The 18,742-nt window shown below is 38.3% G+C and overlaps 1 protein-coding gene across 1 annotated transcript in view; it reads right to left on the bottom strand.

Moving 5' to 3' along the window:
* Window positions 1-3,517: 3,517 nt before the first annotated feature.
* LOC123514123 (WASH complex subunit 2-like) overlaps window positions 3,518-18,742 on the bottom strand; it is a 110,949-nt gene continuing 95,724 nt past the window's right edge. Inside the window, exons 10-12 of the mRNA XM_045271772.1 lie at window positions 5,823-8,410; window positions 4,247-4,883; window positions 3,518-3,840 (exon numbers count right to left, since the gene is read on the bottom strand). Of these exons, the coding sequence (XP_045127707.1) occupies window positions 3,698-3,840; window positions 4,247-4,883; window positions 5,823-8,410 (3,368 nt within the window). The 3' untranslated portion in view covers window positions 3,518-3,697. The remainder of the gene's footprint in view (window positions 3,841-4,246; window positions 4,884-5,822; window positions 8,411-18,742) is intronic.

Raw genomic sequence — 18,742 nt, forward strand, 5'->3', positions numbered from 1 at the left:
TATATTATGTATGTAATAAATGACAAGTAAAATAATAGGTTGTGTGGCATCATGCCTGCCCTGGGTAGGGAGTGGGAAGGAATAAGGCTAGCAGCAAATTAGCCGATTGTTAGTCAGATCACACAGTTTCCTGCCAAGACAATAACAATGACAACATTCAGATTGTATTGTATAACTTAAAGGTATGTGGAGTGTATAGAAATGGTGTTTTTTCCACCACTGTTGTCTGCCTAGCCCTGCCATTGTATCTGTCACCTGGCTATATGTGAATCTAATGGCACAGCTAAACTGACTCAAAATACATGTGCATAGAACATTTTCCACTAAGAATGTGTAGTTTCACTTCTGGCAATATCTGCAGAAACTCATGTTACACCCTGTATATATATATTTGGATGCGTATAAACATATATATAAACATATATATTGCAAGTTAGATGGTTATCTCTAGTCTTTTTAAATTGTATATCACATTTCCAACCCTTACTTATCTACATCATAATATTTAGATGATTTTTGCAAAATCTGTGTTAACGAGCAACATATAAATTACACATCCATACAATATGATTTGAACATAGCAGAGGCAACATGATTACCACAATTTCACATATAGGTTGTAGTTAAGCTACAGTAAAAAACATGTTAATATCTACATACATTATTTCGAAGGCACTGAGTAATATGTCTTATTAGTTAAAAAATCATAATTACCCTCATGTTTTATCCAAAATATTAATACCTATGTACTGTTATATTTATGATGCCCAGAATCATGGAATGGAGAATGTAAATATACACTATGTTGATGCATTACCTGCTATGTTGGAGAGGCACAAGTACAGTATGAAAGACAACTCTTGGTGAGGAAAGGCTCCACTAGGAGTGCCTGTGTCTGATACCACTGTTTGTTAGAACATAATGCTCATGCTGAGACAAGTATATACCTCTCACTGAACAACAGGAACATTACTGAGTAGAAAGTTTGTTAGGTTTTTCCAACATGACTAAATATCTTCCACAACTCAACATGGAGCTTGTCTATTTGCTGTGGATTTTAGCAAAGATGAACCACGAAGGCCTGTTCTACAATTTCTTATCCATTCCATGACAGATGCACCATGAAGTCAAGGCATATTCTGGTGACAGCTAGTTATATATATATATATATATATATATATATATATATATATATATATATATATATATATATATATATATATATATATATATATATATATATATACACACACACACACACACACACACACACACACACACACACACACACACACACACACACACACACACACACACACGGGACATCGTCGATGGCGGAGGTGGTCGCTGAGCTCCAGAGCAATCATCTATAATTCTACAGTTACCTAAGAGTAACCAAGGTGGGAAAGGAGCTGGTAATGTTTGTCCCGTCTCCATATAGTCATGTTAACTGTTGATTAGCAAAATAATGTCCAGTGAAGGTAAATATAAACTGTAGCCTGCGTTTGAGCCATCAGCTGGTTTGTTTACGTCTGCGCAACATGGCGGCCGTGAACTCGAAAGAGGAATCAGACTTCACAGGGTTTCAAGGAATAATGGAGAAGAGCACTTATGTGAAGAAAATTCTGGAGTTAGAAGGTAAAATTGAAAAACTGTTTGAAAAGTATGAGGGCCTGGAAACGAGTTATGACAATGTAAAAAGAGACTGTGCCGATATGAAGAAGGAAAATGCAGCACTGAAAGAGGAAGTTAAGCTAATTAAAGTGAATTGCGAAAAATGTGGAGAATCTCTAGGAAAAGTGATGGAGAAGCAGGCTGAATGGAAAAAAAGTCAGGAAGTGGAAAGAAAGGAGGTAAATTACAAAGTTGCAAGTCTGGAAAAGGAAATCAAAGAGTCAGGGAGAAAACTTTGGGCCTTGCTGAAATTATAGATCAACAGATCATAGAAGAGAAGATAGCTGAGAAAGTGGTGAAGGTTATTAAGTCAAATGAGACATTGGTGAGGAAACTGTAGACAAAAAGAGATGTGTGGTGATATTTGGTGTGGAGGAGGATAAGACACCGAGTAAAATGGAGAGAGAAAAACATAAAAAGGTGATAAATAATATCATTAATGTGGTGCAGGAGGAGGAAAAGACCTAGTACAAGAAATAGAGGACTTCCATAGAATTGGAAAGTTCACAAGAGAAGGTATGAGGCCAATAAGAATCAAACTTAAGTCACAAAAGGATGTAGATGAATTGGTGGAGAAGTCATGGAGGCTAGCCCAGCAGGAAACAACAAGGAAGATTTGGTTGAGAAGAGATCTCGGTGAAAAGGAAAGAGAAATGTTAAATGAGTTGAGAAAGGAGGCTTTGAAAAAAATGAAGAGAGGACAGAAGAGGAGAAGAAAGAGTTTTCTGGAGAATCTTGGATATGAGACTGAGGAAGTGGTTCATAACCCAGAAAAGTACAGCAAGAAAGGACTAAAGAAACTTACATATGAGCGAAATGTAATGTATTCCAACATAAATGGAGTGATATCGGGATTTAGAACTCAACGATTACTTGAGGGACAAGAACCCAGATATTGTGGGTCTTACTGAAACAAAACTGAGAGAGGAGAAGACCTGATGAAGGTTGGAGAAGGAAATATAATGTTTGGAAAAGAAATAGAGTAGGTAAGATGGGAGGAGGAGTGATGTTGCTGGTTAAAAAGATATAAAGGTGGATCAAGTGAAAAAGGTATGGGAAAGGCAGAAGTGCTAAAGATCAGAGCAGAAACTAATGAAGGAAAAAGAGGCACTACATAGTGGTGTACGTACCACCTAAGACAAATGCATGGTCAGTACAGGAATATGAAGAAATGATAAGTGATACAGGAACATGTCTGGAAGAAATGTTGGGTGGCTGTGAACGAACTATAATGATGGGAGATTTTAATTGTAAAGAGGTGTGTTGGGAGGACTGGTCAATGGAAGGATCAGAGACAACATGGGAAATACACTATTGACACTGGCAATGGAAAATGTGTTAACTCAGTGGGTCAAAGAAGATACTAGGTTTGGAGGAGAGGGAGCATCGTCAAGACTGGACTTGGTCTTTAGTACAGAGCCAATGGTCATTGAGGAGATGAGGGTGGAGTGCCCTTTAGCAAAGAGTGATCATGCAGTTTTGGAGTTCAAGGTGATAGACGAAGAGAAATATAAGGAATTTATAAAAATATACAAAGAAGGTGAGAAAAAATTTGTACCAATAAGACAACATAGATTGGAAAGCAGGACTGGTTTAACGATAGATGTGAAAAGGCACACACACACACACACACACACACACACACACACACACACACACACACACACACACACACCAGAAAGGGATTATGAAGGAGTTTCACACACACACACACACACACACACACACACACAGACGTTCAAAGATATTTCAATTTACACATGTTCGAGGAAGCTTCATAATTATCATATACATGCAATACTTTATTTAAATCTGGATATATTTTTTTTCATATGCAAGTGTGTGTGTGTGTGTGTGTGTGTGTGTGTGTGTGTGTGTGTGTGTGTGTGTGTGTACTATCTGCCTGTTGGTCTGTCTGTTTGTGACAATCTCAATCCAGTTCCTTTTGGCCAAAACACCATACACCAGAGTACATACCTTTATAAGCTTGAGCAATGTATACTTATAAAGAATTTTAAATATATTACTTTGTGAGACTGCCGAGAAGTGGATCTTCGAACGGCTCACTTGACTGCTTCAAGTTTCCCTTTGGTTTGGTTGTTGGTACGTTCCTTGATGCACTTACCATTGTCTTCTTAGTTTGACTCTTGGAGTTGAAGATGCTGGCTGAAGGTGATGAAAATATATCAGTACTACATACATCTGAATATTGTAAAAGGTTAGTAGTGAAAGCAACAGATGAATGAATTAAGTTGAGAAGCACCTGGCAGAAATGGTGAAAGAAATCCTGATGGAACACAAGGGAAGCAAACCAAGAACTTTTCTCATCTTAACACATGAACATATTCTGATGTCTAAAAATTACATGATAGAATAAAATCACTGTGTATCATGGAATAAAAAGCTCCTCGAGTCATGCATAAAACTTCTAGCATTGGAGTAGTTACTTGATAATAAATAATGTTTTAAAACAAATAACTGCATCAACAACCCTATAAAATACGCTGTTCATTAAACACACTGCGTAACACTACATGACATGGGTGTGGCAACTCACATCTCAACAACTTACCATCATCGTCATCATCATCTTCAAACAGAGAGTGAGATCTTGAACTCTTGGTTGCTGTTTTGGTGACTTTCGTTACTCCTGAAGATGTTGAGAGTTTCTTTACAGTCTTTTTGGGTTTTACTTCCCCAAACAAGTCCTCATCACTGTCACTACCTCCAAACAAGGAACTGCTAGGTTTGGAGCTGCTTTTTGACGCACCCAAGGCACTTTTGGGGACAGTGAGCACATCCTTGTTTTCTACAGATGCCATGTCCTTCTTTTCCTCATGTGAGGCAATGACTGGCTTTTCACTACCCTTAGCATGGCTTGAATCTTTATTTGAGGTGACAGTTGATATGTTTGTAGAAGCAGGTTCTGTCTTATCTTTTTCAACAACTCTATTGATTTTTCCTTGATCTTTGTTTGATGATAGTTGTTGTGGTCTCTCACTAGATTGTAGTGGTTCTGTTTTACTCTTATTCACATCTGTTACATCAGCATTTGTATGTTCCAGACTGTTTGGTGTGGTTGAAGCTGAGGGATGACTCTCATTTGTGGAGAAAGACTCTTGTGTTTCAGAAGAATCAGACTTCTCAGCACCACTCTTCCTGTGAGCTCTGCTAGGAGGCCGGCGCTTGATGCTCCCTCTTGCTCGGGTCTGAAAGTGATGTTTGGTGAAGACAACAAGTATTAACCCTCATTTGATAACCCCTGAGTCACAGAAGCTAAAGTCAATCATTAAAAAAAAGCAGCCAGCATAATGCACAAGTTTCTTTAGTCACATAAATCAGAATCATGTAATTGAAAGAAGAGAAAGGGAAAAGAAAATAATGTGCTGACTTTTGATAATCCTTTCTTGTTTAAATATATTTACCACTAAGTATTGCAGAAAGCTAGTATTTGTTTTTATTGTTGCTGGTGTTATAACTGTATGTTTATCTTTATCCATTATGTTCTTTTTGAAATGATAAGTGAAAGTAACAGCAAAAAGATAATGAAATACATATAATATCTCTAATATTAGTGAGTAATGGGACTAATCTCATCAAGACTTGTTTACAATAATGGTGAATAATAGTAATGAACTGCAATATTCTGATATACTAGTCATGAAATGTAGTATGCTGCAGCGTGTATCCAATGACACTTTTCAAGATCACTTCTAAAAAAAAACACCCGTCATCAATTAATCTCTTTTCTAGAAACTTTAGTACTCATAAGCATCTATTCAACAAAGTAAAGTCATGAATATATTGAATGTTCTACTCTCCTTTTTAGAGATATAAGCAAGGAGCAGTACATTCAGGTATAAACATTACCTTCAAAATAATTCACATGCAAATAAAGCTAAACCTCTACACTAAAGATGGCCCTAAAATAGGTACCACTATAAATAAAATTGCCTGCACCACTAATGGGCAGAAGCTGAACAGTGCTTCCCACATATACTCTTCAAGTATGCCTACAGGTGCTATAAGAAAAAAAAATATTAACAACCAATTTTGCACATGAACACTATTATCAGCAAAGTTAACACCTAATAGGAAGACAAAATAAACATACGAGACAAATGTAACACTAACTTCGGGAAGCTTACCTTATTCATGCTCTGTAGTACATTAGTGTGTGAGGCTGGATCATCAAAACTGATGCTGTTCTCCACTCCGCCTGATTTGGATTCGTGCAAGTTAGGAGCAATGACTGGTGAGATGAGAGAGAGAGGGGAGACTGGACTCACAACAGGTATTACAGGCTTGGGTTGTGCTGTGCTCTTCTCAACAAGCATTGTGGCTTGGGTGGCTCCTGTTGGTTCAGTGGGGGTATCCTCATCACTGCTATCACTCTCAGGTGCTAGCATGCTCTTCCTCTGCAGCACCTTGGCGAATAACTCACTGCCTCCCATTCCACCACCGCCAAACATGGACACTCCTCCAATAGGTGGTTTCTTCCTAGGTTTTATCTCTTTCTGGATATTCTCTTCCTGGCTTTCCTGTTCAGATTTCTCAGGCTTAGGTTTTTGTTGATCACTGTCAATATCTTGAGGTTTTTTAGATTCATTACCTACATTTATGGGTTTAGATTGAGGTATTTGCAATTTTTCTGGTTCTTGTTTTTTGGATATGTTCTCACTCTCTGTTGGTACTAGAGGAGGACTGTGTGGTGTTTGCTTTTTGGAAATGGTTTCATTATCTTCTTGTAATAATGGAGGGATTTGTGGTTCCTGCTTTTTGGGGATCTTCTCACTCTCTTCTAATAGTAATGGAGTGTTCTGTGCTTCCTGCTGTTCAGGAATGTTCTCATTCTCTCCTGGTAGTAATGGAGGGCTTTGTCTGAAAAGTGAACTGGTTTTACTCTTCACAGAATTCTGTGCATTATTACCAAATATATCATCATCACTGTCATCAAATATAAGAGTTTTACTATGATCTTCATTTTCTGAGACTGTTCCCTGAACATCAGCAAATATGTTTTCAGTTTTTTCTTCTTTCTGTTCAGCAGGTTCGAGCAAAGTTTTACGTTTATTAATTTGTGCAACAAGTTCTTTCCCTCCAAACAATGCAACACCTCCAACTGGTGGTTTAGTTGCAGCTACTTTTGGTTTCTGTGCACCACCATCACTTGGCTTACTCTCAAGAGAAGCTGGGCTAGGAGTTAGAGTTATTTCATTCACTGAAATGGAATCATCTTCTTTATCTGATTTTGAATCTGCCTTATTAGAATCTACTGGTACTTTGCTTGAAGTTGTTGAATTTTTTTCTTGTTTATTTGACTTCAGAGAGCCTTGTGAGTCTTCTTTCTCTTTTCTGGAGGAATTATTTGGTTTATTTAGTTTTTCAGGGATGCCAAACAGGTCATCTGTTGAACCAAATATATTCTCATCTTTACTAAGAGCACCAGTAATGGTATCCTTATTTGGAAGTGACTTAGTAGGACTTTCCTTGGCTTTATCACTTTGTTTAATTACTTCATCTTGTTTTGACTCATCCTTAGGTGGTTGTGAAATAGATTTGAAGATATCCTCAGTCGGAGAACCAAAAATTCCTCCATTATCTCCTACCTCAGAGTGACTTGTACTTTTAGTGCTCACTACAGCAACTGTTTTTGTGCCTAACGCAGGTTCTTCTTCAGACTTTGAGAATTCAGCTTTTTCCTTATTCACCTCAGGTGCTGCAATTGTGGGAGAATTTTTGGGAGTGGTAACTGAAGAAAAGATATCTTCATCTGATGTAGAACTGAACAAACTTGTAGACAGGGATTCTTCAGGTTTTCCTTCAAGACCAGCTTTTGAGGATTTATTTGAATCATCATGTTCATGTTGTAGGAGTCTCTTTTTCCCTGTCTCTGCCTCACTATTACTAGCCTGTGGTGGTAAAGGAGGTGGGTCTGTCATGAAGGCTGAGGCATGACTTGCATTTTGAACAGGTTTTGAGATGGATGAAAATATATCATCATCATCATCACTTGGAGAACTGAAAAGAGAGATATTAGATTTCGGAGGTTCTGATATATTGACAGGTTGTGATGGGGTTGGGCAGTCAGGTGGGGTGAATAAGGAGGAAGGCCTGGATGCCTTCACTGCTTGTCTCTCAGCCTTGTTAACTTCTTTTGTAACTTTGGATGAATTCTCAGGCAACAATTTATTTGCTTGTGATAAAGTGTCTTTGCTCTTCACTGTAGTGGGTATACCAAAAATGCTATCCTCCTCATCAGAGAACAACCCACCTGTTGACTTTGCTGTGCTATCTTTATCACTTAGATTAGAAGTAGATTCATTATCCATGTGACTCCTCTTATCATCAGCCTTGGTTTTGCTTTCATGATATGGTGCTCCACCAGAATGAGTCTTCACATCATTAGCAACACTAGCAGGTTTCGTTACAAGTGTATCAAACAAGTTTTCATCATCATCAGAATCAAACAAGCCACCTTTAATTGGGATCTTAACACTTGAAGGTTTCTGGGAGGTTTTGTCAAATGGCTTGGGTGGAGATGGTTGTGTAACCTTGGTGGTGGTTGCATTGGGCATGTCACCATCTGAAGGCTCTTCATCTGAGGAGTGTTGTTGTCGAATAGCTTTAGTAATGGCTGTTCCAAAGATGCTCACACCTCCAACAGGAACCTTTAAATGACAAGAAAGAATTAGTTCAGAATCACATGGATGCAAGAATCCAGGAGAGTAAGTTCCTAAGCATTTTGACAATAGAAGAAAAACTGGATAGAGTTCTAGCCGAGAATGATTCATTTAAAAAAAAGATCTACTTGTTAACGCTAGAGAATAAAGAGCTGTTGAAGGAAAAAGTAAAGATGGAGAAAGAAAACCAACAACTAAGGAAACAATGCGAAGAAATGAAGGCTAAACTCATGGAAATGGAGATAAAAATATCCGAAGGGGACTTGAAGAAAGAGGAATGTCTTAATCTAATTGACACTAGGATGAAAGAAGTGAATCATGAACATCTGGAGGTACAAAGGTCGTTTAGAGAGATAGTAAAAAAGCAGGAAGAGGAAAATAAAGGGATTACGCAGAGGGAAATGGTAAAGGCACTAAAGGAAAATGAGTATGTGGTGAGAGATATCGCTGAAAAGAAAAAATGTGTGATCATTATAGGATTGCGGGAGGAAACTGGCAGGACAGGAGGGATAAGGAAAATGACAAGATTAAGTCTTTACTGAACAAGATCTCTGTGGAAGAAGAGGACCTATATGCTGAGGTAGAAGAAAGTGTGAGATTGGGAGCTTTTGAGGAAGGCAAGAATAGACCATTAATTGAAATTAAAGTCTCAGGTGGCAGCGGAGGCCTTGTTGAGGAGGGCTTGGAAACTTAAGGACTCTGAGGAAACCAAAACCATTTACATAAGAAGAAATATGTCACAAGATGAGAGAATGAAGATGAAGGAGCTAGTATCTGAAGTGAAGGAGAGGAATGACGAAAGAACAGAGGAGGAAAAGATCAAGTTTTTTTGGAGGATGAGAAATGGGAGGCTAAAGAAGTGGTGGATAAAAGACAGAATAGGCATTACATGGAAGAACGAGACTAGGAATGGAATAAAAGTGACTTACACGAACAAAGATGGATTTCTGTCTAAGAGGCTAGAATGTATGGATTACCTAAGAAATAACAAACCGGACATAATGTGTGTAGTGGAAACAAAGCTAAGGCCCGAAATAACGCTAGACTGGTTTGTTGTAAAACACTACAAAGTATGGAGAAATGATAGAAAAAATAAAGGTGGTGGTGGTATAATGGTTCTTACTAAGGATGATCTGATAGTGAAGGAGGTGAACTATAGTAAGATAAATGAGGAAGTGATAAGTATGCTTGTAATAGATGGCAAGAGGGACATTAATATTATAACAGTATACATACCACCCAGAACCAGTGCTTGGGAATATGAACAGTACCAAATGGTGATGAGAAATACTCCAGACAGAATGAAGCAAGAACTCAACAGAAAGGATAGAGTGATGATAGTTGGAGACTTTAATTACAAAGAAATAGTGTGGGAAGACTACGAAGTGGTGAATGGTGGTGAGTGGGCAGAAGAATTGTTAAAGGTAGCAACAAATAACTTGATGACACAGTGGGTGAGATCACCAACAAGGTGCAGGGAACAGGATGTTGCAGCAAGGTTGGATTTGGTATTTACCAGGGGAATCTCTCTAAAAGAGGAAATTGAACATGAAAGTCCCTTGGGAAAAAGCGATCAAGATGTCCTAAGCTTTGAGCTGGATACAGAATTAAGCACGAATAAGATTGTGGAACCCAGGGAGGAAAAATTAAATTATACTAGGGCAAATTATAACCATATAAGGGAGTTCTTTAATGAAATTGACTGGTCCGTGGTATACCAGAAAAGAGATATGCAATTGAACTACGATAAACTTATGGATTTGTATAACTCTGCTGTGAAAAAGTTTGTGCCATATTACAGGAAGGGGACTTTAAATAATAAACAGTGGTTTAATAGAAATTGTGAAGAAGCAAAAAAGAACAAAGAAAAGGCATGGAAGAAACTTAAGAAAAGCAGTGATGTATTATCAAGGGAAGGCTACAAAACAGCAAGGAATAGATATGTTGAAGTAAGGAGAACAGCACAGAAGGAATATGAATAGAGGGTGGTGGAAAACTGTGATAGTGACCCAAAACTGTTTTACAAATTCATAAATGGAAAACTAAATAAAAGGGAGGCAATAGAAAATGTAAAAAAACGGGGAAGAAGTATATGAAGATGCTGGAGAGATAGCTGAAATTTTGAACGACAACTTTTGCAGTGTTTACAAAGGAGGAGCATTTTATGGGAGGAAGGCCTACAGAAATAAAGCAAATGCAGGACATCATGGTTACTAAGGAAGACGTAAGGAAAATTATAAGCAATCTGGATATTAATAAATCAATGGGGCCTGATGGCATATCTGGGAGGTTGCTAAAAGAATGTAAGGATCAATTGTTGAACCCCATATTTGATATTGTGGATACCTCCATACGAACAGGATTAGTCCCAAAAGAGTGGAAAAGAGCTGACGTTGTGCCTATACATAAGAATGGTAGTAGAATGGAACTGGTAAATTATAGACCAGTATCGTTGACTAGTATATTGTGCAAGGTATGTGAAGAAGTAATTAAAGCTAAGTGGAGTGAGTATCTAGAAAGTGAAAACATTCTGAGTGAAAGGCAGTTTGGTTTCAGAAAAGGAAGATCGTGTTTTTATTCAAGAGTGACTGACATACTGCAACATAGAGAGGGATGGGTGGATGCTATCTACCTGGACTTGAGAAAGGCCTTTGATAAAGTACCACACAATAGACTGATGTGGAAACTAAAGATGACTGGAGGAGTAAATGATAAACTAGCAAAATGGATGGAAAATTACTTAATGGGAAGAGAAATGAGAACAGTGGTGAGAGGAAAGAAGTCCGAGTGGAAGAAGGTAACCAGTGGAGTTCCACAAGGGTCAGTGCTGGGTCCCATCATGTTTTTGATTTATGTTAATGATATGCCAGTAGGAATTGACAGTTATATGAACATGTTTGCGGACGATACTAAAATTATGAGGATAGTAAAGAATGTGGAAGATTGTAAAAAGTTACAGGAAGATCTTGATAAAATATATGAGTGGAGTAAAGAGTGGCAGATGGAATTTAATATAGACAAGACCCATGTTATGAAAATGGGAAGAAGTAGATACAGACCAAACTGGGATTACAGACTGGGTGATGAGAAAATTAAAGAGACCAATGAGGAGAAAGACTTAGGAGTAACCTTGCAAAACACTTTGTCACCGGAGAAACACATTAACAAGATTTTTTGGAAAACATACAACATGCTTCAAAATATTGGCCTTGCATTCCACTACCTAGATGAAGGAATAATGAAGAAGATATTATGTACCTTAATAAGACCCCAGCTAGAATATGCAGCATGTGTCTGGTCACCGCATATGAAGAAAAATGTGAAGAAGGTAGAAAGGGTACAAAGGCTGGCAACAAGGATGGTACCAGGACTCAGGGAGTTAGACTATGAGGAAAGACTGAGGGAACTGGGGCTGACCACATTAGAAGAGAGAAGAACAAGAGGAGACATGATAACTATGTATAAATTGGTGAACAAGATTGACATACTAGATAGAGAGTTGATAAAGGTGACCACAAGTAATTATCTCCGAGGACATGGAAAAAAGCTAATAAAGGACATCTGTCTAAATGACGTGAGAATACAGTTTCCCGCATCGTAGCATTGATAAGTGGAATAAACTGAGCAGTCATGTCGTTGACGTGGTGTGTGTCAATCAGATGAAAGAGAGATATGACAGGAATGGACAAGGAGACAGGACACAGAGAGCTTAGCTCGGGCCCTGTAATACACAAATAGGTAAACACACACACACACACACACACACACACACGTGAGAAAATACAGTTTCCCGCATCGTAGCATTGATAAGTGGAATAAACTGAGCAGTCATGTTGTTGACGCGGTGTGTGTCAATCAGATGAAAGAGAGATATGACAGGAATGGACAAGGAGACAGGTCACAGAGAGCTTAGCTCGGGCCCTGTAATACACAAATAGGTAAATACACTCCGCGCTCCATGGAGAGCGGACGTGCCTCCTGCTCAGAGTGGCATCTAACTAACACTCCACACGCTAAGCAATGTGCTTGAGTGAGAATCGTTATTGGTATTAAAGGGCGACCAGAGCAGTGAACGAGTGTACAGAGTGAACGTAGCCTGGTGGCGTGTACATAAGAGTGATCGGAGGTGTGAGAATCTCCACACTCCAAACGACAGAGCGGGAACCACACAAAGGCCAGCCATAACAGCCGCCAACGCATCCCACCACACACACATAGCTACCAGGCCTGGCCCCCAGTGCACACCACCACACACCCACATGCTCCCAGGAAGAGTGAAATAAAATGGGGTAAGAAATAAATTACCAAATTCAAAATATGCCGATGAGGCCCAGGGAGCAAAACCGAAAGTGGCCAGTCAAAGCATGAGTCCATCTTCAACAGGAGCAACAATGCAGGGTAGATTGGTAATGTTGGAGAAAAGATTTGAGGAGTTGGTGAAGGATTTAAAAGTTCAGAGAAGTGAGAAAGAGCAGGATAGAGAATTCCGCAAGGCTTTGAAGGAAAGAGTTAAGAGACTGGAGGAAAATGAAAAACGATTGGTGGATGAGAATGCACACTTGAGAGTGGAGGTTGAAAAATACAAGAGACGGTTGGAGGAGAAAATGGAGAGAGTAGTAAAGGAGAAAGATGACTTTAAGGAAATGATCAGTGAGCAGAATGAAAGGTTTGAAAGGGAGTGGGAACTGAAGAAAACACAATGGACTGATTCGAGGGAAGCAGAGATGGTTGGATTACAAGAAATAATTAAAGATCAGTTGAAAGAAGACAAAAAAGAAAGGTCCAAGGAACTGGTTAATGTTATGAAGAATAAGGAAACATTGATAAGAGAAATAGCAGAAAAGAAGAAGAGTGTGTTAATATTTGGGATGAAAGAACAAAATATAACATATAAGCCTAAGAGAATTAAGGAAGAATTAAAAACGGTAAGAGATCTGTTCAAAAATCTAAATGATGATGAAAAAAAAGACCTACAAGAAGTGGAAGAGATCCATAGACTGGGTCCGTATAAGGAGGGAGTAAGGAGACCGATTAAAGTAGTACTGAAGTCACAACAATTCTTATATAGAACATCAAAATTAAGAGAGGTAGAAGGTTGTAAAGAGGTGTATGTAAGAAAAAATAGAAATGAGGAAGAGAGGAGAAGATATAAGGAATTGTTGGAAGAGGCGAGAAGAAAAAATGATGAACGGTCTGAAGAGGAAAAAGAAAAGTTTTTTTGGAGTGTTATAAGAAAAGAAAGATGATGTGGTCTGAAGAGGAAGGAATGGGGAGGAACCCCTAGAGGGAGCAGTGGGTAGACCGTAATGTATACTAATATAGATGGGATACTGTCAAGCAGATTGGAATTGCACGTCTATATGATGGTGGAGAAGCCGGATATAGTGTGTTTGACTGAGACAAAATTACATGAAAAAACAAAGGTAAATTTGGATAATAAATATAATATATGGAGAAAGGACAGAGAGGGTAAAGGTGGAGGAGGAGTTATGATTATGACAAAGAAGGAAATAAATGTGGATAAGGTTTGGTATGGGAAGAACAATGCAGAAGTGATAAGCATAAGGTTAAAAAGTGATGGAAAAGAATTAATAATCATGGTGACCTATGTACCTCCTAAAACAAATTCTTGGACATTAAGGGAATACGACAATATGATCAAGGATACTTTACAGAGTTTGGAAAGTGTATTAACTGGAAAAAGAAAAGTGATACTAGTAGATTTTAATTGTAAGGTGGTGGATTGGGAAAATCTAGTAAGTGGTGTTGGAGAGGAAGCATGGGAAGAGAGATTCCTTAATCTAATGATGGAAAATATGATGGAACAGAGGGTGAAAGAAAATACTAGATATAGAGGAGATGATGAACCGGCTAGACTGGATTTGGTGTTAACAAGAGAAGTGTACCTATGTGGGGATATACAATACAAATGTCCATTGGGGAAGAGTGATCATGTAGTTATGGAAATGCAGATGGCAATAACACAGCAAAGGAAAGATGAGACATACAGGAGTGGTAGATTGAATTATAGAAAGATGGACACAGAAAGTTTGAAAAATTAATTCAGAACATTAGACTGGGAGATGTTTCAAATCAGAGAAGTGCAAAAAAAATATGAGATCTTTATGAAATATTATAAAGAAGGAGTTATGAAATTTGTACCAAAGTATAAACCGAGAGAGGAAGGAAGAAAGGATTGGTTTAATGCAACTTGTGTTAAGGCTAAAGAAAAGAGAGATGTGGCTTGGAAAAGATGGAAAAAGAGCAGGAATATACTAAATAAGGAGAATTATAGAGTGGTGAGAAATGAGTACGTGAGGGTAAGGAGGGAGGAAGAAAGAAAATTTGAAAAAGATATTGTAGACAAGAGTAAGGAACATCCAAAATTGTTTTACAGGTTCATAAATGGTAAACTTAAAAAGAGAGAGTCCATTGAAAGGTTAAAAGGAGAGCAAGGGATAGTAGATGATCCTAAGAATATCGCGGAATTGCTAAATAATAGGTTTCAACAAGTATTTACTAAAGAAACAATGTTTGTAAAGCCTCAGAATGTAGAAGGAAATGTGCACATGGATGACATTAAGATACCTAAAAAGGAGTTACATAAAATGTTGGAGGAACTTAAAGATGATAAAGCGATGGGACCAGACCCTTATAAAAAGAAGCATATAAGGAAGTTGGAGAGATTGCAGAGAATGGCAACAAAAATGGTACCGGAATTGGCAGAAATGACCTATGAGGAGAAATTAAAAGAAATGAATTTGCTTACCTTGGAACAAAGAAGAAAAAGAGGAGATTTAATACAGGTTTATAAACTATTGAATGGTTTGGATGAAGTGGATAATGAACAAATGATGTTGAGAGAGGAAAATTTAAATAGAACTACGGTTTCGCATAGTAAAAAGATAGCCAAGGGAATATGCTTGAAGGATGTGATGAAATATAGTTTCCCACAGAGATGTGTGGAGGTGTGGAATAGTTTGAGTGAGGAGGTGGTGTCAGCGAGGAGTGTGCATAGTTTTAAAGGAAAGTTGGATGTGTGTAGATATGGAGATGGGGCCAGACGAGTATGATACCCAGGCCCTGTAAAATTACAACTAGGTGAATACACACGCACGCACACACGGGCAAAGACACCATGCTGACCACACGCATCTGAGCAGCTCGTAGAGAATAACTACAAAAGGAGTGTGAGGCTGGCCTAAATGTATGTACAGGGGGGAGGGGGGAGATAGGTTCTCGTGTCTCCAAATTAAATAAGTGTTGGATCATATATATACAGAAAGAATAATGAGAGAGTGATGAAACAGAGTAGTGCTGCCAGGCGTATGGCAGAAACAAAACATACGTCATCGTGTGAAAACCAATGGTACATAGAAACTCCTGTTGGTCTAAGGAAAATATTATGGACAAGGATTTTTCGGGATTCAGGGATGAAGAGGTAATATGAGAAAGCTAATCAACGTAGAAAGGGAATTAAGGTACAGTGGTGCCTTGGAATACAAACTTAATCTGTTCAAAATTTTGTTCTTACTCCAAAGCATCAAAATACATGTATTCTTATGGAAGAAATTATAATTCGTTCCAAACCACCTCCCATGACCAAAAAAATTGTATTTTTCACCTAATTTCTTACTTTTTGCATACTATTACTACATATACTACTACTACTATTATGCTATAACTATAGACGATAGGAAAATAAAGCAGGAAAGTAAGCAAAATGTAATATAATGAAAATTCAACTTCTCCTAGTCAGAAACAAGCGTCACCACATCCTCCTCATGTGACTATCAAGAGCAACACACTCTTATATAAGCCAATAAGATTTTCTTTTATATATTGCATTCATTATGGAAAATAAATTAGGGAAGTAAGCAAACTGTAATAAGAAAATTCAACTTCCTGGTCAGGAACAAGCGTCAACACATCCTCCTTAGACGACTCTATCAAGCCAGCAATATGCACTCTTATCTAAACCAATAACAAGATAAAAATAATGATTCCAATATTGTCATGCATCATAATATGTTTCTGAACTGCTTACTTATCCATGGAAATATATGTATATCTTATATCTCACCATGAAAATCATAAAAAATGTTAAAATACAGCATACTGACATCAGTGCTCTCACCATCCTCATGCTTGGCACCCTCACACTTCCATAAACATATCCTTGTAAAAGCTGATACATGATGGCTAAGTGTCCACCATCTTGAAAACAATGGGCCAATGACAGGCCTCGATATATGACAGATAGCCTCAAGCATAAAAAAACTGTGTGGCATAATGGAGCATGCGCAGTCCAGATATAAGATATATCTGGACTGTGGGAGCACGGCTTCTGAAAAGCGCCATGACCATGCCTGACTGGCTCTAACGTAAGAGCCACGATCGTGCCTGATGGGCTATAAGGGTTACAGCTTTTAATTCATGATCTGGATACTCTCTCTTCCCCTCAGATCTTCTAAAGTATTCCATATGTCTGTCTGTATGTCTTGTGACCATGTGTGCTGCTACACTAGGCTGTGATCTTAATAACCAAAAAAAATTAATATTATCCGAGGCACTACAAAACAACAACCAAACAACTGCAAACAACATTCCTGAGGCACTGAGGCAGCGTGGTGCCCCAGCATGCAGTCAGCTGATCATGCAGTGCTGCGCACAATCTGTTGACCGCGTTTGTTATTGTTCGCACTTCAAAGCAAAGTTCGTCCTCCAATGGAAAAAAAAAAAAAAAAAAAAAAAAAATTTTTTTTTTGTTCGTAATCCAAATTGTTCGTACTCCAAGGTACCACTGTATATGAAGGAGGTCATGTCCAGTCTAATGGACAAACAGGACTGACTGATAATGGAAAACACAGACCTGAAATTGAGATTAGCAGAATGTGAGAAGGTCAGTGCAATAAATCAGGGATTGAAAGAGGAGATTCAAGGAATAAAGAAAGGAAATGATGTACAAAAAAGCCACATGCCAAGATTACGAAAGCTTCTTAAGAAGCTTGCAGGTTAAAGTGCAGGACAGGATTGTAGACAGGCAAAAGGTGGATTAGGTGAAAACAAACTGAAGGAACTAAGAAATTAATGGAAACAGGAGCAAGAAGAGGAAAAAGTAAAATTTTCAGAAGTTGTAAAAAGACAAATTCAGGAGAACACGAAAGTCGCTGTAATCAAAGTTATTAAAGAAAAAGAATACCTGGTGCGGGATGCAGTGGACAAGAAAAAAAGCTTTGTGATTTTTGGGATGAAGGAAAGGAAAAATCCAAATAAATACATGAGAGAATGTGAAGAGAGAGAATTGGCCAAAATTGTTATCAAACGAGTACAAGACAGCACACAAGAACTAGACCAGGAGGTGGAGGAAGTGATCAGGCTAGGAAGATACAGTGAAGGGGGTAAGAGACCAATGAAGGTGAGAATGAGATCCCAAGTGGCTGTAAAGGAAATTATGGCTAGGAAAGGGAAGCTGGCTGATAATGTTGAACACAAGGACATATGGATAAAAAGACATATGAATTTTGAGGAAAGGGAAAAGGAGAAAGTGCTAAGAAGTGAAGCTAAGGAAAAACACGAGAAAAGGACAGAGATAGAGAAGAAGAATTTTTATTGAAAGGTTCTGGATATGAGACTAAAGAAGTAGTACCTAAGGAAGAAAGAGGAGGTCGTGGAGGAGGCAAGAAATTAAGTGATTTATACTAATATAGATGGGTTGTTATCAAGCATATTGGAAGCTAGGGATTATTTGAAAGAGAAAAAGCCGGATGTAATGTGCATCGTTGAAACAAAACTGAGAGGAGAGTCTATATCAACTTTAAAGAGGAGGGATATAATAGCTGGAGGAGAGACAGGAAGGATACAGGGGGAGGAGGAGTGCTAATAATGGTTCGTGATAATATATATGTGGAGGATGTGCAATATGGAGAGGACAAAGTGGATGTAATGGGAGTTACAATCAAAACAAAAGATTTGAAGAAGAGAAAATTATAGTTACATATGTGCCACCTAAGACAAATACATGGGGAACAGAAGAACATAATGCTGTGGTCCAGTGGAACCTAGCGTGCTTTTGGGGTCCGAGGGGTCTCCAAGTGCACAAGTTCGAATCCTGTCCACGGTCCGAGTGTAGGTTGGGATTCCTCACTCAGGGCAACGGTTTCCTAGCGGGTGGGCTTTGAGATAGGAGGTACCCTAAAAAGTATCCCCTTTAGCCCATAAATTCCTGGGAAAAGTCCACATGGTATAAAAAAAAAAAAAAAAATGCAGAGGTGATAAAGTGCCTAGATAACATGATAAGAAGAGATAGAAAAATACTTTTAGTTGGAGACTTTAACTGTATAAAAGTAAACTGGAGAGAGATGAAAGTACTAATGGATAATGCT

The sequence above is a fragment of the Portunus trituberculatus genome, chromosome 37, assembly GCF_017591435.1.
Source record: "Portunus trituberculatus isolate SZX2019 chromosome 37, ASM1759143v1, whole genome shotgun sequence".
Taxonomy (NCBI): domain Eukaryota; kingdom Metazoa; phylum Arthropoda; class Malacostraca; order Decapoda; family Portunidae; genus Portunus; species Portunus trituberculatus.